Raw genomic sequence first — 25555 nt, 5'->3', positions numbered from 1 at the left:
TGCTGCCCCTGTCCTAGGAGTGTTTGATGGAGACAGTGTACAGGGACCTTTACTCTGTATCTAACCCCGTGCTGCCCTTGTCCTGGGAGTGTTTAATGGGCACAGCGTTGAGGAAGATTTACTCTGTACCTAACTTCATGTTGTACTTTACATTGATGGGACAGGTAGCAGCAGGACTCAAAGAGTTAAGGGATTCCTGTGAGAATGTTACTGGCTCCTCCCTAGAGGTGTGACAAATACGACAGTGTTCTAATCACTACATGATCAGTTTCTATCAGACAGAGCATGCAACAGGGTGTCTGCACTGAACCACAGCTAACTACTTATTCAATTCTGCCTAGATCTCTGCTGACAACTGGTAAAGCAGGATTTAGATTCTGTCCAAAACCTTTCATTGTAACGAATCAGTTGGAAGATCACTATTGGAAAGGATCCCACCCAATTTCCCAGTCCTAAAGGAGCCGTGTGTCTCTCTCTGTGCCTGGAGTCCGGGGGCAAAATGCCAGGGCTCTTTTGGGGAGGCTGGAGGTCAGCCTTACTGAGCGCTCTCCGTGGCCTGGTGCCAGACCTGCAGTCTGATGAGGAGTTTGGTCCAGAGGTTTCTGAACGACATGTGAGACAGCAGAAGAGGTAAGCGAGGTGCCAGGGCACGAGGCGGGTATGATGAAGGGATGCAGGGCTCAGCGCGCCAAAACCACCTTCTTTTTTTTTGAGACAAAACTATGGAGGCTGTCACTTGGCAAATCCGAGTCGGCCCTGAACAGGAACACGATCCAGATTGCCCCACTGAGGGGCTACATCAAAATGTGGAGATACATAGAGGGGAAACAGTTAAGAGGGGAGAATATCAAGTGTGTTTGGATGAATTGTCACAGGCAAAGTTAAACAGGAAAAGTAAGAAGTGGGCAATCTGACATGTGGACTAGCACTGCCCCCCCCACCCCCGCAATGGTCACATTCCCACTTTGCCTTCTGCTCCCCAGAGTGGAGCTCTGTAAGGTTTGTTGCCTGGAAGTTAAATTCTGATCTTACTGAACACAAACTCAACGCAACACTGTCACCTTCTGCGTCTGCTCATTGACCTGAGGAACTGGCCCAAAGCAATCCATGCTTTCAGCTGGCTAAACCCGGAGCCGTCCCTGACCCTCCCCACCTTGCAGCATTCCTCTGCTCCTTTACATCCTCCTCAAAATCCTACCTTCTTCACATTACAGTCTGTTCTCTTGCCCTCCCTCTGGTTTGTCAATCCTGTCTCACAGCACTATCCTGTAGCATTTCTCTGGGTGGGTTCACGGGTTGATGTTGGGTGTGAATGTTTCAGATCTCGACACGCCAATATTGCAAACAGAGTTGGTCCCCTGGCATTGTTCTTGCAGGCCAGTAACCCATTCTGTTCAGGGCAGGCAAGGCTAGAGAGTGAGCAGCCATCACCTAAAGCAGAACTGGCACCCCCTTCTATGCCAATACTCGCCATGGCGTTGGTTGAAGACTGGAGTCAGGGCACTCGCTCACACCCAACCACACACTGACTCTGACGAATGACAGTTGCCCGTTGTGGAAGATCCTGGAAGGTTCTATGCCAGTCAGATCTCCCCACTTCTCTCCCTGTGTTCACTGCACATGGCACATTAGGCTCAGCATAAGGACTTAGAGCTGAAAACTGGAAAATGATATGGTGTGTCCATGTGCATTTAGTTCAAAGTGTAACCCCATCCTTTCTGTCATAGACCCTGAACATACCCAGGCCAAAGTTCCAGCTTTGCTAGCATAAGCTGTATGGAATGTTGCTGCTTCTGTAAGATTTGAGTGTTGTTTTGCCATCTCACCATCGTATCATTAAACCCGGCGACCATGCAGCCCACCCCATCATTTTGAGCAGAACCCCATCAGGCGTTGGGTGTTGGCAGTGTTTCTTACTTGTCACTAGGTGTTAGCACTGAGCTGTCTGACCTCAGGAATAACACAGATTACAGTAGACGCAGGGAAACTGCAAAATTAACTAACTCCTGCAATACATCCCACGTGTGAAAACTTATTTCTTGTTTCAGAAAATGCTCGAATTATTGCTCATGTATATTTTTTCAGAACTATTTTTATATAGCATACAACTGCCTCAACACTGTCCTATAAATGCTCCCAGGTCAGGGACAACACAGGGTTAGATACAGCTCCCCCTACACTGTCCCCTTCAAACACTCTTAGGAAAGTGACAGCACAGAATTGGATACAGAGTAAGGCTCCCTCCATACAAAACATCCAGGACAGGGACAGCACAGGGTTAGATACAGAGTAAAGCTCCTTCTACACTGTGACAACTAAACACTCCAGGACATGGGGTTAGAAACAGGTTTTATTAGATCTATTTAATTGTGTATTTATTGTCACAAGTACTTGTTACTTGTATTTATTACAAATACAGTGAAAAGAGCTGTATAACTTCGCCACTATCCATTACCATCTTAAAAACACAGGAAAGAAAGGCAGCGTAGTGATGCAGTGGTTCGCACTGCTGCCTCACAGCACCAGGGTTTGACTCCAGCCTTGGGGGACTGCCTGTGTGGGTTTACTCCCACAATGCAAAGGTGTGCGGGTTAGGTGATGGGAAATAGGAAATAGGCCATGGGAAACCATCCATAGTGTCTCGGGTGGGAAATGCAGGGATAGGCCAGAGGATGGGTCTGGGTGGGATGCTCTTTGGAGGGGCAGTGTGAACTCAATGGGCCAAATGGCCTGCTTCTACACTGTTAGGATTTTATGATGATAAACCAAGATATATAGAAAATAACGGAAAGAAATAAAGTTAAAAATTTGACATTACAGTCCTTCTTGTTAAGTATCTGAACCATGGGGCTGGATTGGGGCTCTTCCTCCCTGATGCTGACCAACACCGGTATAAAGTAGTTAGCCAGATTAGAGTCCCTTCACCGCTGGAACCGCGTCAACATTTTTTGGCGCTGTTTTGCCTCATCACCATGAGTCTGCGCTGGACCAACCCTGGCAATTCAGCATAAGCTGCCATTGTCGCAAACTGGATCCAAACTCAATGCTGGTTAATATCTGCCCAACAATCTGAGAGCACAGAAAGGACCGCACTGGTGCATTATAGCTACTTGTTGTCAGCATCTTAATATATTCACTCTCTCTCTCTATTAACAGGATCAATGAGTCACTTCTACTTTTTGCTGCTAAAGAAAATAGAGACCAGGATATTTTTAAACTTGCTCATTGTCCTTCATTTAACCCTTTGGAAACAGGTGAGAAGTGTTGTTTTAAATCACGCAATTGGTTCGGCTCAGGCCAAGACCATTTGGCCCGCTGTCTCTGCCCTGACTCTCTGAATGAGCGGTTCCAACCTTCTGCATTTTCCCCTGTAATCCTAGACATTGTTCTGCTTTAAATAACTCTCCAATGTACTCTTGAATTCCTCAACTGATCCTACCTCTGTAATAATTCCAGACAGCACGTTCCCTGACCTATCAAATCACGACATGATAAACGGTTTTTCACTGCTTGCACGTGCTTCTTTTGCAGGTTATTTTAAATCTGTGTGCTTCCATTCTTGATTTTTTTTTACAGGTGGTAACAATCTACTCTATCTAGTCTCCCTGTGATTTTGTAAACTTCGGTCAAGTCATTCTTTGGCATTCTCTTCTTCGAGGAGAAAAGCCCCGACTTCTCCAATCTAACCTCGTAACTGAGCTTTCTCATCCTTGGAGCCATTCTCATCAACGCCCTGTGGTTCATGATTTCACATCCATTGAAATTCTAGTAAGCTGTTTAAATACAAATTTCCCTTAAAAAATCCTTGCTGGATCTCCTTAACAAATGCACCTTGGCTCAGATGACCATTAACTCTGGATCAAATTATTGTTTCTGAAAGTTTCCCCACGTCTTAAGTTAAACGGACCTGGCCCATAATTAAAAACCAAAAGAACTGCAGATGCTGTAAGTCAGGAACAAAAACAAAGAGAAATTCTGAGGAAGGGTCACTCGACCAGAAACATTAACTCTGTTTTCTCCTCCATAGATGCGGCCAGACCTGCTGATCTTTTCCAGCAACTTTGTTTTTGTTCCTGGCCCATAATTGTTGGGCTCATCCTTACACAAACTTGTGTTTTTATTACCAGGATGTACTTATGTCAGGTATGATTTGTCTGGCTAGCACGTAAAACAATACTATTCGCTGTATCTCGGTACATGTGACGATAGTAAAACATATCAAATCAAAATCTACTCCATGTGCACTTTATGCCCAAATTTCTATTTGTGATCCAACTTTAATGTAGTATCGGAGCTGCTTACGTGAGCTGCCTAGGTAAACAGCTGCGTGTCAACAACATTTAGTTTAAATGCTGTTTTCCCTTTGCTTCACTCTTCTTGTGAATTCTCCCAACAAGTACAAGCAGAAAACCTTGTTGTCTTTGTCAGCAGTCTTCAAGTTCTGTACTGCCAAACACCAATGTGTACCCCTTATTAAAATCCATAACATCCTGAAGGGACTTTGGGGGAAAATGCTAGCTTTTCTGGGGGAAACCAGATTTAGGAGGCACAGTTTAAGAATAAGGGCTTGATCTTTAAAGACAGACATACGGAGAACTTTGACCTCTCAGAGACTCGTTGATCTGTGGATTCCTCGACTGAGGAAGCAGTGAAGGCTGGGCCTTTGAAGTGACTCACGGCAAAGTTAAAGTGAATTCTGATTGGTAAAGGAGCCAAAGGTGACGAGGGTCATGCAGGAAAGTGGAGTTGAGGCCACTACCGAAGTACCATAACCTTATTGATCAAAGGACTGTATGATCTACACCTGCTCCAAGATCATCAATGTTTCTACATCTGACCCAGTTTCCCTTAGCCATGGTGAGAGCCAATGGGTGTGCTGTTTAGGGTTCCAAGGTTTAACTCCCGAATGATCCATTCTCCATCTTGATGAGAAACAGGAAGGAACTGCTCATATCATAATGGATGCCATTAACCTTGTCAAGGGCTCTGTGAACTCTGCCTCTCCCAGGGGGCTTCGCACCCACAAAATAACAGCCCCTTCAAATCAACACCCTACATTTAGCAAAAGTGTTTTACATTCTCAATCGTACATATAGGGCAGGCTGATGAAGTTACAAATTGATGTTCTGTTTAGTACATCTTCAGCACACTACTGCTTATAGAAATATACTGCCGGAAAAACTGGGCTAGATACAGGATGAAGCTATGCAGCTCAGAGAAGTTTATTCTGCCATTCTGGATGTGAATGGCTTAGGTCTTTCTACCCACTTTTTTGATTATCCCAAACATCTTTTGTTGCATAATTATTTGCTACCCTCTGAACAGATTCAAAAAGCTAAAGGTAGTATTACATCTGATAATCGTTGCAATACCTCAATACAGAGCAACGCACAGTTACTTTCATATAAGACGTGTGTCAGATTTGATGAGGAAGTTTGAAGATGGCATCTCCAAGGCTATTCACAATACCTGGTCTTGCAAGTAGGAAGAAAAATACTACAACAAAACAATAGAGCTTCACTGCACCCATTGTGGCCTCCTCTACATCGGGGAAACCAAGCGGAGGCTTGGGGACTGCTTTGCAGACCACCTCCGCTCGGTTCACAATAAACAACTGCACCTCCCAGTCGCAAACCATTTTAACTCCCCCTCCCATTCCTTAGACGACATGTCCATAATGGGCCTCCTGCAGTGCCACAATGATGCCACCCGAAGGTTGCAGGAACAGCAGCTCATATTCCGCTTGGGAACCCTGGAGCCCAACGGTATCAATGTGGACTTCACAAGTTTCAAAATCTCCCCTTCCCCACTGCATCCCAAAACCAGCACAGCCTGCCCCTGCCTCCCTAACCTGTTCTTCCTCTCACCCATCCCTTCCTCCCACCCCAAGCCGCACCTCCATCTCCCACCTACTAATCTCATCCCACCTCCTTGACCTGTCCATCTTCCCTGGACTGACCTATCCCCTCCCTACCTCCTCACCTATACTCTCCTCTCCACCTATCTTCTTTTCTCTCCATCTTGAGTCCGCCTCCCCCTTTCTCCCTATTTATTACAGAATCCTCTCCCCATCTCCCTCTCTGATGAAGTGTCTAGGCCCGAAACATCAGCTTTTGTGCTCCTGAGATGCTGCTTGGCCTGCTGTGTTCATCCAGCTCCACACTTTGTTATCTCAGAGCTTCACTTGTGTTACTTTGTTTACTGTGATAATGGGAACTGCAGATGCTGGAGAATCCAAGATAATAAAATGGGTAGGGAGGGGATAGGTCAGTCCAGGGAAGACGGACAGGTCAAGGAGGTGGGATGAGGTTAGTGGGTAGGAAATGGAGGTGCGGCTTGGGGTGGGAGGAAGGGATAGGTGAGAGGAAGAACAGGTTAGGGAGGCAGAGACAGGCTGGACTGGTTTTGGGATGCAGTGGGTGGAGGGGAAGAGCTGGGCTGGTTGTGTGGTGCAGTGGGGGGAGGGTGCGAACTGGGCTGGTTTTGGGATGTTTTGGGATGCGGTGGGGGGAAGGGGAGATTTTGAAGCTGGTGAAGTCCACATTGATTACTTTGTTTACTGCTGGTTTTCACCCAGCAAGCTGCAGCCCAGGTTCTACCCCACACTCTGTTGCTTGAATAGATTGCTAGCTTGAAATTAGGGTCTTCATGATTTCTTGTATCATTGCTTATCCCCAACCAAATTTTGTTTTCGGTTCCGTAACAACATATTGCAATTTTATATTCCATTGATCTTTTCCTTACTCAAACTCTCCTTCCAGCTCCAGTGATTAACTAAAATTCTTAATAGTTTGAATCAGAGCCAATCTTTTATTTCAATATTATCCAAACAGTGTATTTATTTGAAGACGTATATAGAACTAGCCATAGGGTACAACACACACTATGGTCCCGAAATTCCCCTTCCTGAGGAAGCAGTGAAGGCTGGGCCATTGAACTAAGTCAAGGCAGAGTTAGAATGAATTCTGATCGATATGGGAGCCAAGAGTAATGGGGATCGCACAGGAAAGTGGAATTGAGACCACGGCTGAAGTAACCACAACCTTACTGAATGGCAGTTAAAGGTCAAAGGACTGAATGTTCAACTCCTGTACAAGACCATTGTTTCTACATCTGACCCAGCTTCCCTTAGCAAATTGAACATTTATGAGAACACAGATGTATCTTCTTTTGAATTAAAAGTAATCATAAAGGATTGCTATTTTCTTACACTCTTACATAACATGAGCTAACATGAATCCGCCAGAGTGTGGTCCCAACAAAATGCAGAGATTGCTGGAGAAACTCAACAGGTTTGGCAGCATCTGAGGAGATGGAAAAAGCAAATGTTTCAAGTTCAGAGGAAAAATCATAGAATCCCTACAGTGTGGGAGCAGGCTGCTCGGCCTATTGAGTGCACACCAACCCTCTGATGAGCATCTCACCCAAACCCTTCATTCCCCATGGCTAATCCACCTAGCCTGCACACTTTGGACTGTTTAGCATGGCCAATCCCACCTAACCTGCACACCTTTGGATTGTGGAAGGAAACCGGAGCACCTGGATGTATACCGCCCCATGCTTCCATGGGAGATAGTACAAACACCACATGGATAGTCATCTGAGGCTGGAATTGAACCAAAGTCTCTGGTGCTGGGAGGCAGCAGTGCGTGCTACTGAGCTACCACATCAAACTCAAAGCATTAACTCTATTTCTTCTCTCCACAGATTCTGCTGAGTTTCTCTGGCACTTTCTGCTTTTCAGATTTCCAGCATACACAGTTCTTTGTCTTTTTTTCTTGCCAGGGCTTAAATACCGTTGATAACCCATCCACTGAAGCAGAAACAAAAGTCAGAGAAAGAAAGGGAAGAATCAGAGTGTAACGATTGGGTTACATGCCTTCTGCCTTTTTCAGATAATAGTAGTAGAGCTGAGCAGGTCACCACTCTCTGCCCATCCTGCCATCGTGAAAAGACATAGTTACCCATCCCTGGCACCTCAGAAGTATTAGAAACATAGAGAACTGTGCAGGGGTGTCCATGCAGCCCATTGAGCCTGCATCACCATTCAATATCATCGTGGCTGATCGTGCCGTTTCACTCCAGCCTTCTCTCCACACCCCTTGATCCCTTTAGCTGCGAGGGTCACATCTTAAACACAACTTTGGGAGAAATGTAACGTGTTCGATTCTGTAGCCCTGGAGGTCTCACAGCCTAATATTGATGTATTCAAACCTTTGGACCAGGAAATCCCAACCTAATTCCCATGCCAGGACCCATTGGCCATGGAAGTGGGTCTGTAATGTGGCTGTAAACCCAGGGTCAGCCTGGAAATCCTTCCAATTCTCCTGATGGCAGGCAATAGGAATGGGGGACTCTCCTGTTCAGTCACCATGTGAAAGGCAGTGACCAACTACTTTGTGCACAAGTGGGGACCAATCCCATGGAAGCCCATGATCCAGGTTGGTAGGAAAAGGGCAGACTATAGTATCACCCCACCCTCCCCAAAGTGGGTGCAATGAATCACTGTGCTTTGTCTTTGCTGTCTTTCCCTCAGAGCTCTCCCAGCCTTACTAAATCCCATTTTCTTCACTCTGTTGCTGCAGGCATACTGGGGGAGACAGCATTGCATGTAGCCGCTGTGTACAATGCCAACAGGGCGGCAATCGCTCTCCTTGATGTGGCTCCTGAACTCATGAACATTTCAATCTCAGGCGAGCTCTATGCAGGTACTCGCTGTTAGGTTTTATATCAGTCTGAGGGTAAGTCAGGTGGGACTTTTTGGGAAACTTGAATATAAGCACTGTCTACCCCTACATATGCACAATACTGAGGGAAGAACGGGGAATGGGAGACGGGCAATGTCTGGGGAATGGGGTTAGCGATTAGGGCTGTGAGTAGAGGATAGACAGTAACTGGCAGATCAGAGGTGGGCAGTGAGGGGGGGATCGAAGATGGGCAGTGAGTTGGGGTTGGGCAATGAGTTGAGGGAAGGGCAGTGAGGGAGGGTTGGTCAGTGAGTGGGAGATGCGCAGTGAGTGGGGGGTGGGCAGTGAGTGTGGTGGTTGGTGGGCAGTGAGTTAGGGGGTGGGCAGTGAGTGGGGGATGGGAGATGGTCAGTGAGTGGGGCGTGGGCAGTGAGTGGGGGATCGAAGATGGGCAGGGAGTGGGAGATGTGGTGGGCAGTGAGTGGGGAGCTGGGCAGTGAGTGTGGATTGGGAGATGGACAGTGAGTGGCAGATGGACAGTGAGTAGGAGATCGGAGATGCGCAGTGAGTTGGGGGAAGCGCAGTGAGTGGGAGGTGGGCAGTGAGTGGGGGGTGGGCAGTGAGTGGGGGGTGGGCAGTGAGTGTGGTGGTTGGTGGGCAGTGAGTTAGGGGGTGGGCAGTGAGTGGGGGATCGAAGACGGGCAGTGAGTGGGGAGCTGGGCAGTGAGTTGGGGGTGGGCAGTGAGTTGAGGGAAGGGCAGTGAGGGAGGGCTGGTCAGTGAGTGGGAGATGCGCAGTGAGTTGGGGGAAGGGCAGTGAGTGGGAGATGGGAGATGGGCAGTGAGTGGGGGCTGGGCAGTGAGTGGGGGGTGGGAGATGGGCAGTGTGTGGGGGCTGGGCAGTGAGTGGGAGATGTGCAGTGAGTTGTGGGAAGGGCAGTGATTGGAGGGGTGGGCAATGAGTGGGCGTGTGGGGCGCAGCAAGTGGCAGGGTGGGCAATGAGTGGGGGTTGACAGTGGGTGGGGAATGGGATATGGACAGTGAGTGGGGGTGGGCAGTGAGTTGGGGATGGGCAGTGAATGGGGGGGTGGGCAGTGAGTGGGGGATGGGAGATGGGCAATGAGTGGGAGATGGACAGTGAGTGGGAGATGGACAGTGAATGGGGGTGTGGGCAGTGAGTGGGCGATGGACAGTGAATGGGGGTGGGCAGTGAGTGGGGGTGTGGGCAGTGAGTGGGGGATGGGAGATGGGCAGTGAGTGGGAGATGGACAGTGAGTGGGAGATGGACAGTGAATGGGGTGTGGGCAGTGAGTGGAGGATGGGAGATGGGCAGTGAGTGGGAATAGACAGTGAGTGGGGGGTGGACAGTGAGTGGGGGATGGGAGATGGGCAGTGAGTGGGAGATGGACAGTGAGTGGGAGATGGGCAGTGAGTGGGGGATGGGAGATGGGCAGTGAGTGGGAGATGGACAGTGAATGGGGTGTGGGCAGTGAGTGGAGGATGGGAGATGGGCAGTGAGTGGGAGATGGACAGTGAATGGGGGGTGGACAGTGAGTGGGGGATGGGAGATGGGCAGTGAGTGGGAGATGGACAGTGATTGGGAGGTGGGCAGTGAGTGGGGGTGTGGGCAGTGAGTGGGGGATGGGAGATGGGCAGTGAGTGGGAGATGGACATTGAATGGGGTGTGGGCAGTGAGTGGGGGATGGGAGATGGGCAGTGAGTGGGAGATGGACAGTGAGTGGGGGGAGTACAGTGAGTGGTGGATGGGAGATGGGCAGTGAGTCGGAGATGGACAGTGAGTGGGAGATGGACAGTGAGTGGGGGATGGGAGATGGGCAGTGAGTGGGAGATGGACAGTGAATGGGGGGTGGACAGTGAATGGGGGATGGGAGATGGGCAGTGAGTGGGTGATGGACAGTGATTGGGGGGTGGAATGTTTTACAGGATGTGTGATTTTGCCTGTTGTGTCTATGGATGTTAATTGAATGAATTTGGAAATGTTGGGATATCATTTTGCTCAAACAGGAGAAACAGCCCTTCACATTGTCGCAGCGAATGGGAATGTGCAGCTGGTGAAAGAACTGATAAGTCGCCAAGCTGATGTAGTCACACCTCGTGCCACTGGGACATTCTTCAGGAAAGACAGCAAGAGCATCATTTACTATGGTAAGTGCAGTATTCACTCAAGCCCAGCATGCAGCATCATTGAGAGTTTCCAGCGGGAGCGCATTTTTATCTACCTAACACTGGAATTTCCAGCTGATAAGATGCTCTACTGGAATGGCAATAATTATAGGTTTATAAATTCAGTAAAAGCACCTTGAGCTAGGAAAACACGCCAATACCCACCCCCACTCACTGTCCATATCCCATTCCCCACCCACTGTCAACCCCCCACTCATTTCACAGCAACATAAACTCAACTTGATAGTGAGCTGAAAAAAAAAAGCATTTAAACAATTGCATATGTGAAAGAAAATCGAGGCAGAAATGTGGAACTGCGTTTAAGGTCAAGTCAGCAGAAGACACAGCATCTGACGTACAGCCAGCTCAGATTACATTTATACATTACTCCACAGACCCTTTTCCCACCCTTTATTCATTAACAGGATGAGGACATTGCTGGCTAGGCAGCATTTATTGCCCATCTCTAATTGCCAGAGGACAGTTTAGAGTCAACCACATTGCTGTGGGTCTGGAGTCACACATAGGTGAGGAAGGCAGTTTCCTTCCCCAAAGGACATTAGTGAACTAGATGGGGTCTTTTCCCCTGACAATTGAAAAGGGTTCATGGTTATCATTAGATTCTTAATTCCATATATTTTATTAAGTTCAAATTCCACCATCTGCCACGGTGGGATTCGATCCCGGGTCTCCGGAATGTTATCTGAGTCTCTGGACTAACAGCCCAGTGATAATGCCATGAGGCCATTACCTCCCCTGCTCTACTTCTGTCATTTAGTAGCAGAAGTGTGCACCATCGACAAGATACACTCCATAACTCACCAAGGCTCCTTAGATAGCATCTTCCAAACCCATGACCACATCCATCTAGAAAGACAAAGGCAGCAGATACATGGGAGCACCAGTACCTACAAGTTCCCCTCCAATGCACTCACCATCCTGATTTGGAAATGTACCATAGTTCCCTTACTGTCACTGGGTCAAAATCCTGGAATCCCCTCCTTAATAGCATTATGGGTCAATCTATAGCAGGTGAACTACAGCAGCTCAAGAAAGCAGCTCACCACCACCTTCTCAAGGGCAACTAGGGATAGGCAAGAAATGCTGGCCAGCCTGCAATGCCTTTGTCCCACAGAAGATTTAACTTAAAATATCATGTTATGATTATTTTTGTATGATAGACCATTTTAAGTGAGGCATTGAAATAAATTCTCCTCAGTGTGTTGCCATAGCTCAGGCAGATATGAGCAAGGCAAATGGCCTTTATTACAAGAGGATTTGTGTGTAGGAATAAGAATTTACTACAATTAAACAAATCCCTGGTTGTTTTGGAGCATTATGTACATCTTTGGTCTCCTAACCTCAGAATATCCCTGCCGTTGACAGAGTTTTTGATATGTTCATATGTTTAGTCCTTTGATATTATTTGAAGAGCTAGGAGTTGACCAAATGTCCTCACTAATAATGTCCCTTAACTCAACATGACCAAAATCATGAGGAAAGGAACAGTTAATGTTTTGGGTATTACCCCTCTTCAGGACTGCTCCTTTCCTCCAGATACCGCCTGGCTTGCTGTGTTCTTCCAGCCTCCTGTTTGTCTACCTTGGATTCCAGCATCTGTAGTTTTTTTGCCTCTGACCAAAACCCTTATCTCTTGCTATCTGTACAATGAATATACTGACCTGTTTGCCTATATTACAGCAATGACTTCAATTCCAAAAGTAGTTCAGAAACAAAAGAGAAGTTGCTGGAAAAGCTCAGCTTCTCGGCTCCTGAGGAAGAGTCAATCAACCTGAAACATTAATTCTGATTTCTGTCCACAGATGCAGCCAGATGTGCTGAACTCTTCCAGCAATCTCTGTTTTTGTTTCTTATTTACAACATCTGCAGCTCCAAAATTTTCCAAAAGTAACCCATTGCTATGGAAGCCATTGGAATGCCAAGAGGATGTGATAAAACATGCTATCCAGCAAAGTTCATCCTTCATTTCTTCCACCATTTGTCACTCTTCCACGAATCAACAGGAACAAGAGACCATTTGGTCCTTGAAGCCTGCTATACTATTCAATGAGATTATGAGTGGTCTGTGTCTTAACTCTATCAACTCAACTTTAGCTGCATTGCCTTGACACCCTTAATTAAGAAGTCAATTCCAACCTTGAAAGATCCAAGTAACTCCATCCACAGCCTTTTGAGAGTGGAATTCCAGATTTTCACTGTTGTTTATATCCCTGATTTTGTTTTCCCATGGCCTGGCTCTCAATTCAAGATGATAGCATTTGGTTTGACGTTCCTGGGTATCGCCTAAACAAAGCCATTCCCATACAGCTGTGTACCTTTCAGTTCCATCAGTCGGTGCTTGAGGCTGTGTTTCTTTGTCCAGGTGAGCATGTGCTGTCCTTCGCGGCTTGTGTTGGGAATGCAGAGATCGTCCGGTTTCTGATTGAAAACGGGGCAGACATTAGGGCACAGGATTACCTCGGTAAGAGTCAGAACGCAGCACCCTTCATTTTGATTTCATTGTTAACCCACAGGATGATTACTCAATAAGATTCTATCTTGGAGTGAGAGGTGAAGAACTCCAGGGATGCTGTGCATGTTCGCATTGCCATTGGCCAACAGAAACATTGCCAGCCCTATCTGTGACTACAGGCACGCACCAATGTGATTGGCTGCCTCTGGGCAATGTGGGATCGGTCAGAACTGTTGGCCTGGCCAGTGATGCCTATGTCCCATCATCAGAAAATACTATCTACAGTTCATCTTCACCGCACTGACTGCAACTTCCCCGTTTACTTGAGACTCAAAACATCAACAAAGAGTCTGTCCTCTCTCTGACTCACCTGTATTCCCACTTCCGTTTAAATTTACATTTAAGGGATTTCCCCAGTTGGCCGAACCATCAACGTCCCAGCTTGCCCACCCCCACCATCTCTATTCTTCCTGATTGGGATTATGGATGGGTCAGGGCATTGGGTGCACATAATTTCACTGGAGTTGACAGATATGGGATTTTCATCTTCTATCTGTGATCAGTGCAAGCTCAGAGTGTCTCAGCCATGGTTCAGTTGATTAGGCTTTTGTCTGAGAGGACAGGTTCAGCTCCCACCCTAGGAAGGTCAAAACATCAGCTGACACTCAGGCACAGCACTGTCAGAGAGCCACGCTGTCAGAGAGGCAGTCTCTCAGATGAGCCATTGAGTCTATCTTCTCAAACGGGCATAAAAATTGTCCCATGATACAAATTCAATGAACATCGATAGAGCTCGCGCCATTGTCCGAGCCAATAAAGCCTCTCAATGATCATCCCACAGTAGATTATCTCACTTTGCTGTTTCAAGGAATATGAATGGAAAGTGTTGGATCAATGAAGCACAGATGGCTGTATCTATGGAGAGAGAGACCGAGTTAACATTTTGAGTCCAATTGACTCTTCTTTGGAACTGAAGAGAAGTAGAAATGTGCTCGGTGCTGTGCAGTTGAGAAAGAAGGGAGGAGAATTTGGAACAGTACGGAATGTTAGGCAAAGAGAAGAATAAGCATCAATGATGTCATGCAGCAAGAGGTAATATTTGTGGTGAAGGGACAAAGCATTGGTCTAGAGTAGTGTTAATAGCAGAATAAAGTTCACCTCCGACTGAAAGCGAAAACGGGAAAATAAGGTATGGACAATGGGAAAATACATCAAAATGGAGGTCAGGTTTCATGGTCCGAAGTTGTTGTGCTCCGTGTTCACGGATTAAAGAATTTTTACGTCATGGCAAAAGGGCCCCTCGGCCCATCACAACCGTGCTGGCTGCTTGTCAAACATCTATCGATTCTAATCCCATTTTCCAGCACTTTTCCCATAGCCTCGTATACTGTGGTGTTTCCAGTGCTCATCTAAACACTTCTTAAATGCTTTGAGGATTCTCGCCTCCTCACCCTTTCAGGCAGTGAGTTCCAGATACCCACCACCCTCCTGGGAGTAAAACATCCTTCCTCGAATCCCCTCTGTACCTCTGACAGCTGATAGTTCACTTTCTTTTCGTGCATGCAATAAGAAGCTCTGTAAAAAACTGAGGAACCTCTGGTTGGCTGGAGATGATGGCCAGAGGGAGGAAGGTCAGGGGGTTCGATGAGACAGAGAGAGAGAAAGAGAGAGAGAAGAGAACCTTTCTCATGCCTTCAATGAAGATGTGCTCTTTTCTCAGGTAACACGGTTCTGCATGTTCTAGTGCTCCAGCCTAAAAGGCCCTTCATCCCACAGATGTACGATACAATTCTATCCTATGACAAGGCACAGAATGAGCCTGCAGTTGACATGATCGTCAACAGGAATGGACTGACTCCCATCAAGCTGGCAGTGGTCGAAGGAAACATTCAGGTCAGGAACTTCTGTATTCCTTTAAATTGCCTCTGTGCACATTTGTCTCCTATTCTCTCCTCGTGTCACTGAGATCTAGCTCAATAGCTGTTGCCATGTTCCCATCATTTTGCCCCAGCTGTTGCACTTCGTATTCGAACCTCGCAAGCCAGTTTCAGGAGGCCATTCAACTGCGCAGGCATCACTGCAAAGCTTGAGCAAAATCCCCATCATTCCTACACTCTAAGGGAGGGATGACCACAACTGGGACTCAGAACAGTGACTGATTTATTTTAGCTTTTTTCCAGTGCATAGGAAACTTTTAAAAAAGGTGTTATGGGAAATGGAGTCTGGTTAACTCGTGTTGCAACAAACAATACAGAGGAACAAAAACAAAGTTGCTGGAAAACCTCAGCAGGTCTTGCAGCATCTGTAGAGGAGAAAACAGAGTTAATGTTCCGTGTCTGGTGACCCTTCCTCAGAACGTTTTCCCTGTTTTCTCCTCCACAGATGCTGCCAGACCTGCTGAGCTTTTCCAGCAACTTTGTCTTTGTTCCTGATTTACAGCTTCCCGCAGTTCTTTTAGTTTTTAAAAGGTATAGAGGAGTTGGAGAAGGTAGAATCAAAATTTTCAAAGGTGACACCAAAACTGAGAGGCTATAACCTGATAGCTAGGTCATCAGGGGAGCTGCATGTTTGAATATCCATGCATTTGCACTCATCAAGGGGATGGGCCATCACGATGAAGGAATGACAGACGACCTGTTACACCAAGCGCAGATTAAAATTCCAGAAAGGAGCTCGCACTCACTTAGTTCTTCAAAAAATAAGGTTTCAAGAGATGATCCACAAAGTGAGGAAGGAACTTCTGAATCCTGATTCTTCAGGTAACATGGGCCAGGCTTGAGAGACCATTCAGCCCTGTATTGGCGCGATGGTGCCAGACTGTACATTTCCATTGTTCCCCATTTCTATACCCATCATTCTCCCTCAACTGAGCTTTGAATCACAAACGCTCTCTTGCAGATGTTCCAGCACCTATTGCAGAGGAAGGAGCACAATGTACACCGACCCTATGGCCCTCTGATCAGCACTTACTATGACCTCTTGGAGATCGATTCATGGAATGATGACCTCTCTGTGCTGCAGCTGGTGATTTCCAGCAAAAACAAGGAGGTAACTGGGAAAGTGCTGGGGGAGGAGAGCTGCTAGGGAGAAAGGAGGTAAGGAAGGAAAGAAAACAGCAACAGTATATTTTCTCTCTCCCGTCTCACTGCACAGGCCCTAAAGATCTTTCGTCTATCCCCTATGAAGGAGCTCCTCCGATTAAAGTGGAATAGCTACGGAATGTATTATTTCCGACTTCTGGCATTCTTGTACCTTGTCTACATCACCATCTTCACCTTCTGCTGTGCCTACCGCCCACTTAAACCAAGGCCCGAAAATGCCACCAATGAGAGAGACTCCATGTTGTATGTTGAGAGAACACTGCAGGTCAGTATATAGCACTGCGCTCTACATAACCAGCCTAACCACAATGAACTCGCTTATAAAGAATCAAAGGTCACTTCATTTTAAGTGGCTCAACTTTCTGTCAACACCAGTTTAGTGGAAGGGCCCTATAAAAGCTGCATTAAGTGGATAATACTGTATCGGAGACATGTCGAGGAACATTAATGTACTGGTAAACACTAATCTGCTAACAGAAGGGGTGGTGCTCTGTGTGCGTACTCATGAACAGAGGACAGGTATTATTTTTTGCAGCCTCATTAGACACAATGTGGCACTTACAGAGGGACAGACTGGGGAACAGTGGGATTTACAGAAGGCACAGTCAGGAATAGTAGGCTGCATTGAGGTACACACTCAGGGATAGTGGATTATATAAAGCACACACTGGGGGCAATGGGTTATATAGAGCGCAAACTGGGGGGCAGTGGGTTACATAGAGCACACATTGGGGGACAGTGGATTACATAGAGCACACATTGGGGGACAGTAGGTTATATAAAGCACACACTGGATGACAGTGGGTTACATAGAGTGCACATTGGGGGACAGTGGGTTACGTAGAGCACACATTGGGGGACAGTAGGTTATATAAAGCACACACTGGGTGACAGTGGGTTACATAGAGTGCACATTGGGGGACAGTGGGTTATATGGAGCACACATTGTGTGTCAGCAGGTTATAAAGTGTACACATTGGGGAACAGTGAGTTATGTAGTATACACATTGGGGGCAGTGGGTTATATGGAGCACACACTGTGTGACAGCGGGTTATGTAGTGTACATACTGGGGGCAGTGGGTTATGTAGAGCACACATTTGGGAGGCAGTGGGTTATTAGAGAGTACACACTGGGGTGAAGAGGGTTGTATAGAGCACACATTTGGGGGCAGATTGTTATTTAGACCACACAGTTGATGCTGTGGGTTATTATAGAGTACACACTGGGGGGAAGAGTGTTATATAGAGTACGTGTGCATTGCTGGTTATATAACAGAGCACTCTACAGACCAGTGGGTTGTATACAGCAACATCCTGGGCAACAGTGAGATTTATACAGGGACACACTGGGGAACAGTGAGGTATATACAGGGACACCCTGGGGAACAGTGAGATGTATACAGGGACCCACTGGGGAGCAGTGACAGTGGAACAGTTAGATGTATACGGGGACACACTGGGGGACAGCGAGATATATAGGGGGACAAACTGGGGAACAGGGAGTTGTATACAGCAACACCCTGGGGACCTTAAGGAAAATCCCAAAGCCTTTTATTCATACATAAGGAGCAAGAGGCCAACTAGAGAAAAGTTTCGCCCACTCAAGGACAAAGGAGGGATGTTATGCAAGAAGGCAGAGAAAATGAGTGCGATTCTTAATGAGTACTTTGCTTTGGTATTCACCAAGGAGAGGGATATCGAACTCAGAACATAGAACATAGAACAATACAGCACAGAACAGGCTCTTCGGCCCTCGATGTTGCGCCAACCTGTGAACTAATCTAAGCCCCTCCCCCTACACTATCCCATCATTATCCATTTAATGAATGTTTAGGTTAGGGATAGTAGTTCGATTACTCTACGTGAAGTCGGCATAAGGAGGGGGGAAGTGTTGGGTATTCTCAAAGGCATTAGGGTGGATAAGTCCCCAGGTCCAGTTGGGATCTATCCCACGATCCTAAGGGAACTAGAGAGGAAATAGCTAAGGCCTTAAACAGATATCTTTGCAGCATCCTTGAGCATGGGTGAGGTCCCGGAGGACTGGAGAATTGCTAATGTTGTCCCCTTGTTTAAGAAGGGTAGCAAGGATAATCCAGGTAATTATAGACCAGTGAGCCTGATGTCAGCGGTGGGGAAGCTGCTGGTGAAAATACTGAGGGATAGGATCTATTTACATTTGGAAGAAAATGGGCTTATCAGTGATAGGCAGCATGGTTTTGTGCAGAGTAGGTCATGTCTAACCAACTTGATAGAATTCTTTGAGGAAGTGAACCAGTCGATAGATGAGGGAAGGGCTGTAGATGTCATATACATGGACGTCAGTAAGGCGTTTGATAATGTTCCCCATGGTAGGCTGATAGAGAAAGTGAAGTCTCATGGGGTCCTGGGAGTACTAACTAGATGGATAGAGAACTGGCTGGGCAGCAGGAGACAGAGAGTTGTAGTGGAAGGGAGTTTCTCAAAATGGAGAACTGTGACCAGTGGTGTTCCACAGGGATCCGTATTGGGACTGCTATTGTTTGTGGTATCCATAAATCACCTGGAGGGATGTATAGATGGTCTGATTAGCAAGTTTGCAGATGTCTCTAAGATTGGTGGAGTAGCAGATGGTGAAGGGGACTGTCAGAGAATGCAGCAAAACATAGATAGATTGGAGAGTTGGGTGGAGAAATGGCAGATGGATTTCAATCCAGGCAAATACGAGGTGATGCATTTTGGAAGGTCCAATTCAAGAGCGAACTATACAGTAAATGGAAGACCCCTGGGGAAAATTGATGCGTAGAGTGATCTGGGTGCTCAGGTTCATTATACCCTGATGGTGGCAACACAGGTTGATAGATCGGTCAAGAAGGCATACGGCATGCTTTCATTCATCAGACGGGGTAATGAGGACAAGATCTGGCAGGTCATGTTGCAGTTGTATAGGACTTTGGTTCAACCACATTTGGAATACTGCGTACAGTTCTGGTAGCTGCTTTACCAAAAGGATGTGGATGCTGTGGAGAGGGTGCAGAGGAAGTTGACCAGGATGCTGCCTAGTATGGAGGGTGTAAGCTATGAAGAGAGGTTGAATAGATTAGGATTATTTTCATTAGAAAGACAGAGATTGAGGGGGGACCTGATTGAGGTCTATAAAATCATGAGAGGTATAGACAGGGTGGATAGCAAGAAGGTTTTTCCCAGAGTGGGGCACTCAGTTACTAGGGGTTATGATTTCAAGGTGAGAGGGGAAAAATTTAAGGGAGATATGCGTGGAAAGTTCTTTACGCAGTGGGTGGTGGGTGCCTGGAACGTGTTGCCAGTGGAGGTGCTGGAGGAGGGGACGATAGCGTCATTTAAGATGTACAATGGGTTTTACACAGGGACACGATGGAGAACAATGGGTTTTACACAGGGACACAATGGGGACACAATGAGTTTTACACAGGGACACAATGGGGAACAATGGGTTTTACACAGGGACACAATGGGGAACAATGGGTTTTACACAGGGAGACAATGGGGAGCAATGGGATTTACACAGGGACACAATGGGGAGCAATGGGTTTTACACAGGGAGACAATGGGGAACAATGGGTTTTACACAGGGACACAATGGGGAACAATGGGTTTTACACAGGGAGACAATGGGGAACAATGGGTTTTACACAGGGACACAATGGGGAGCAATGGGTTTTACACAGGGAGACAATGGGGAACAATGGGTTTTACACAGGGACACAATGGGGAGCAATGGGTTTTACACAGGGAGACAATGGGGAACAATGGGTTTTACACAGGGACACAATGGGGACACAATGAGTTTTACACAGGGACACAATGGGGACACAATGAGTTTTACACAGGGACACAATGGGGAACAATGGGTTTTATACAGGGACACAATGGGGAACAATGGGTTTTACACAGGGACACAATGGGGAACAATGGGTTTTACACAGGGACACAATGGGGAACAATGGGTTTTACACAGGGACACAATGGGGAGCAATGGGTTTTACATAGGGACACAATGGGGACACAATGAGTTTTACACAGGGACACAATGGGGAGCAATGGGTTTTATACAGGGACATAATGGGGAACAATGGGTTTTACACAGGGATACAATGGGGAGCAATGGGTTTTATACAGGGACATAATGGGGAACAATGGGTTTTACACAGGGACACAATGGGGAACAATGGGTTTTACACAGGGACACAATGGGGAACAATGGGTTTTACACAGGGAGACAATGGGGAACAATGGGTTTTACACAGGGACACAATGGGGAGCAATGGGTTTTACACAGGGAGACAATGGGGAACAATGGGTTTTACACAGGGACACAATGGGGACACAATGAGTTTTATACAGGGACACAATGGGGAACAATGGGTTTTACACAGGGACACAATGGGGAACAATGGGTTTTATACAGGGAGACAATGGGGAACAATGGGTTTTATACAGGGACACGATGGGGAACAATGGGTTTTATACAGGGACACAATGGAGACACAATGGGTTTTATGGGGAACAATGGGTTTTATACAGGGACACAATGGGGAACAATGGGTTTTACACAGGGACACGATGGGGAACAATGGGTTTTATACAGGGACACGATGGGGAATAGTTTGGTTTGTAAAGTTTGTATGTAGGGACAGAATGGGGAACAATTCCTTATGTCAAGATTGTGTGCAGGGACACAATGGGGAACAATGTGTTGTGTACAGGTTATCTACAGGGGCCCATGGGGAACAGTGGGTTAATAGACTGTATACAGGTAGATGCTTGATAATAATGGGCTATTTAGTGGTTCGCATTGAGGAACAGTGGTTATAAACATGTTTACATTGGGAACAGTGTGAGGTCTAGATGCACTTACTGGGGAATCATGGGCTCTATGGACGTATAAAACAGGGAATGCTGGGCTGTATAGAGGTATGCACTGAGGAACAGTGGGTTACATGGATGCAACACATATAGACAGAGTGAGGGAAAGAAAGAATTACACTGACAAGTTACAATGAGTAAGATGTGAAAGATATTAACTGTTTCATGTACTCTGTAATGACATCCTGATTGCCCACATGGCAAAACATGGCAGCAGCTGTATGACGGATTGAGGATTTATGTTTCCTCGACACTAGAGCTCAGTGCAATCAGGGTGGGCAAACAAAATCCAGAAAAGCTTTGTTAAATGTTCAAAGGCCCCTTGTTATTATTGCTTAATCGGTACATGGTAGTCTTTCAGCTGAAATGTCCCTATTCCAGGTATATACTTGAGACCAGTGGAAGAGGATTCTGAAACTGATAATAAGATGGAGAGTCTTGGCCAATCTGTATGACGTATACTAGAGGGCTGTTGAGAAGGAACGGCCATTCTTCCATCCCCACCCATCAGATTAGTTAGTCCCAACAGCAGTGATTCCAAACCACTGGCTTCACTATGAGGGCATTATTATTAGTGGACACCACTAATGATTGTTTGGTATTGACATTATAGGGGAACAAAATTGTTTTGCCTGTGATGATTGTAATGTTCAAACAGTGGTACACGCATGGTGAATGAGAGAGATTCCAGAGATTTGCTAAATGCTATGGACCTGTTCTCCATCCATCAAAAGCCAAAATTTCTGAGCTGCAGCAGGAGACGGATTGTGGATAACTCCCTCCTTTATCTTCTGAAGCGTGTATAAGAATGGAAAACGAGAGTGGCCTTGCCAATAATGGACACAGTCCTTAAAAAAATGAAGAAGAATTCTAGTATGGCAACTATCTGTTCCAAGCATTAATGTCTTGGCACAAAGCTATGATGCTTATTTGGAGAACTAGTGCAGACAGGATAAGCTGAATGGCCTCCTCCTGACTCATGATTCTTCAATGGCTGTGTCTTATTGATGATTGGAGTGCCCGGTCAGTTTCATTTCCCCCTGTAAGTTTGCCTCAGCTATTGTAACTATTATCGCAATAAAAATATTTCTGAGACAGGAAAGCTGTCACTGCATAAACATCTACCATTTCTACCCATTCTGGCAGGAAAGCTATGTAACTTATGAAGACCGTGTGCGATTGGTGGGTGAGATTGTCAGTGTGCTTGGAGCAGTCATCATCGTTCTATTGGAGGTAAGGAGCAGCTACGGCATTTGTCACTCAACGAGGAAACTCAAGTTGTCTGCCACTTACTCACAACAGTGATGTGACTAACGGCACTTATTGTAAATGATGTCTTAATAGTACAGCAACTTCAGATGAATGGCAGAAATGTAGCTAAAATCAAACAACTAAAAGCTGCTGTCTGAGTCAGAGTCATGCAATATAGAAACAGACCCTTTGGTCCAACTCGTCCAAGGTTTTCCACATTATTTCTATTTTAATGATCTATGTTATCAATTACGATGACTTGTGTTAGTTGTATAATTTGGCTTCTGTCACTATGATGAATTTTCAAAGAAACACTTATCAAGCTATCTTTTCTGCTGTGTTCCTTGATTGTTAATAATCTCAGAAAAATACCATCTCACCCTTTGCCTTGTTGTTAAAATGCATCAAGCCTCTGTATGTATACAGTTGATGTAAATTAAACACAACCAACGTATTTCCCAGGGCTAACCTACCCAGCCTGCATATCCCTGGATGCTACAGGAGAATTCATCACAGCTAATCTACCTAACCTGTACACCTTTGGACTCTGGGAGGAAACTGCAACGCCCATTGGGAACCCACGCAGACACGGGGAGAACGTGCAAACTCCACACAGAGAGTCATCCAAGGGTGGAATCAAACCTGGGTCCCTGCTGTGAGGCTAACCTTTGAGCCACTGTGCCACCTCAAGGGTAACTAAATTACATCTCCAAGTTAATTACTACTCACCAACCTCTCTGGCACTGAGAACTAACTGGTACAAGCATGGAATCAGAGACAGAGTCATATAGCACTGGAACAGAGCCTTCAGTCCAATGTATCCATGCCAACCAGGCAAGACAATCTGACTTCCTTCAGCTTTTAATTGATAGAGATTTTAAAATTGCAATGTTATTTCAGTTTATTTTACCTGCCTTAAAGCAATTTGTGTTTCCCTCCTAAAGACACTTCTTGGAATTAAAAACTGAAAATTCTGCAAGTATTCAGCTTGCCTGACAGTGTCTCTGAATGAGACTGCAGAGTTTACGTTTCAAGCTAATGATCCTTCAACAGAACTCTAAACTTCTCTTTATTTCACCCTCTATGCCTGATTTCACATACACCTGCTCTAAGTTACACTTCCTCCTCGGTCCTTGTGCTGTTATAATTCTCGTCTAAGTAGGTGCACAATAATCTGCCCTTTGCCAGCTGCTGGTTTCCCTGACTGCTATTCAGTTTGCACAGACATCAACTTGCCACACAAACAATTTCAAGAGCTCTCTGTGCACAGGCAGTCTAACTAACAGCAGATAATGTTCAATACTCTTATTGCAGCTAACCATGTGTCAGCTATTGTAAATGGCTAACGCATTTTGTCAGTATGATATAAAATATCCAGCAGGGTCATGAGGTGTTTTGCATGCGGGGCAGGCTAGCAATACTCATATGGTGAAACAAGGTTAGATCTAATGGAATGCAAGCAGAGCTTGCCATTTGGATATAAAATTGTCATGGAGGCAGGAGGTAGAGGGTGTTTTTTGGACTGGAGGCCTGTGGCCAGCAGTGTGCCACAAGGATCGGTGCTAGGCTCACTGCTTTTCATCATTTATATAAATGATTTGGATGTGAATATAGGAGGAATAGCTAGTAGGTTTACAGAAGACACAAAAATTGGTGGTATGGTAGACAGTGAAGAAGGTTATTCAGCGGTAACAAGAACTGCAGATGCTAGAGTCAGGGTTAATACAGTGTGGAGCTGGAGGAACACAAAAGGTCAGGCAGCATCAGAGGAGCAGGAAAGTCAATGTGTTGGGTATGAAAAACGTAAACCCAACATGCTGACTTTTCTGCTTTTCTTATGCTGCCCGACCTGCTGTCTTCCTCCAGCTCCATATTGTGTTGAAACTTACATTGAAACATAGGAGATAGGAGCAGGAGGCGGCCACTCAGCCCTTCGAGCCTTCTCCGTCATTCTTCACAAACATGGCTGATTGTCCAACTCAACCTAATCCTGCCTTTTCCCCATAACCTTTGATCCCGTTCAGCCCAAGTGCTACATCTAGTCGCCTCTTGAATATATTCAATGTTTTGGCATCAACCACTTCCTGTGGTAATAAATTGCAGAGGCTCACCACTCTTTGGGTGAAGAAATGTCTCCTCATCTTCATCCCTGACTCTGGATGCACCTGCCAGAGGGAACATCCTCCCTGCATCGACCCTGTGTAATCCAGTTAGAATTTTATAAATCTCTATGAGATTCCCCCTCACTCCAGCAAAAACAATCCCAACCTGGTCAATCTCTCCTCATCCGTCAGACCCGCCACCACCAGAATCAACCTGGTAAACCTTCACTGCACTTCCTCGAGGGGAAGAGCATCCTTCCTCAATAAAAGGAGACCAAAACTGCTGTTCCAGGTGTGGCCATCTTTACTACCTGCTGCACCTGCGTGCTTACCTTCAGCAACTGGTGTACAAGGACACCCAGGTCCCACTGCACACTCCCCTCTCCCAATTTACAGCTATTCAGGTGCCTTGTTTTTGCTTCCAAAGTGAATAACCTCACATTTATCCAAATTATACTGCACCTGCTTTTGGTTTTCCCACTCACCCAGCAAGTCCAGGTCATGATCTCTGCATCCTCGTCAGCTTAGCCTCCTACTCAGCTCGGTATCATCTGCAAATTTGGGAATGTTACATGTTGTTCTGCCATACAAATCATTAATATATATTGTGAATAGCTGGGGCCCCAGCACCGATCCCTGTGCATCCCACTGGTTACTGCCTGCCAATTTGAAAAGATTCCATTAATTCCCATTTTTTGTTTCCTACCTGACAACCAGTTTCCTGTCCAACTCAATACATATGTCCCAAACCTGCATGTTAATCTCTTACGTGGGGCTTTGTCAAACACTTTCATTGAGTCCAAATAAACTAAATTGACTGGCTGCCCCTTGTCAACTCTACTACTTACATTTTCATAGAATTTCAACAGATTTGC

General features: G+C 46.1%; 1 protein-coding gene across 3 annotated transcripts in view; it reads left to right on the top strand.

Annotated features, from left to right (window-relative positions):
• The first annotated feature begins 288 nt into the window (after nucleotides 1-288).
• The window catches only part of LOC125463704 (transient receptor potential cation channel subfamily V member 6-like), a 48914-nt gene continuing 23647 nt past the window's right edge, over nucleotides 289-25555 (top strand). For 2 of the 3 annotated variants that reach the window (XM_048555298.2, XM_048555296.2), the window contains exons 1-9: nucleotides 289-630; nucleotides 3157-3254; nucleotides 8586-8708; nucleotides 10713-10853; nucleotides 13255-13353; nucleotides 15065-15237; nucleotides 16243-16392; nucleotides 16498-16710; nucleotides 22474-22560. In XM_048555298.2, coding sequence (XP_048411255.2) covers nucleotides 500-630; nucleotides 3157-3254; nucleotides 8586-8708; nucleotides 10713-10853; nucleotides 13255-13353; nucleotides 15065-15237; nucleotides 16243-16392; nucleotides 16498-16710; nucleotides 22474-22560 — 1215 coding nt within the window. In that variant the 5' untranslated portion in view covers nucleotides 289-499. The remainder of the gene's footprint in view (nucleotides 631-3156; nucleotides 3255-8585; nucleotides 8709-10712; nucleotides 10854-13254; nucleotides 13354-15064; nucleotides 15238-16242; nucleotides 16393-16497; nucleotides 16711-22473; nucleotides 22561-25555) is intronic. The other variant, XM_059653553.1, reaches the window with a different exon arrangement.

The sequence above is a fragment of the Stegostoma tigrinum genome, chromosome 22 (genome assembly GCF_030684315.1).
Source record: "Stegostoma tigrinum isolate sSteTig4 chromosome 22, sSteTig4.hap1, whole genome shotgun sequence".
NCBI classification, from domain to species: Eukaryota; Metazoa; Chordata; class Chondrichthyes; order Orectolobiformes; family Stegostomatidae; genus Stegostoma; species Stegostoma tigrinum.
This window is presented reverse-complemented; position numbering and strand designations above follow the sequence as displayed.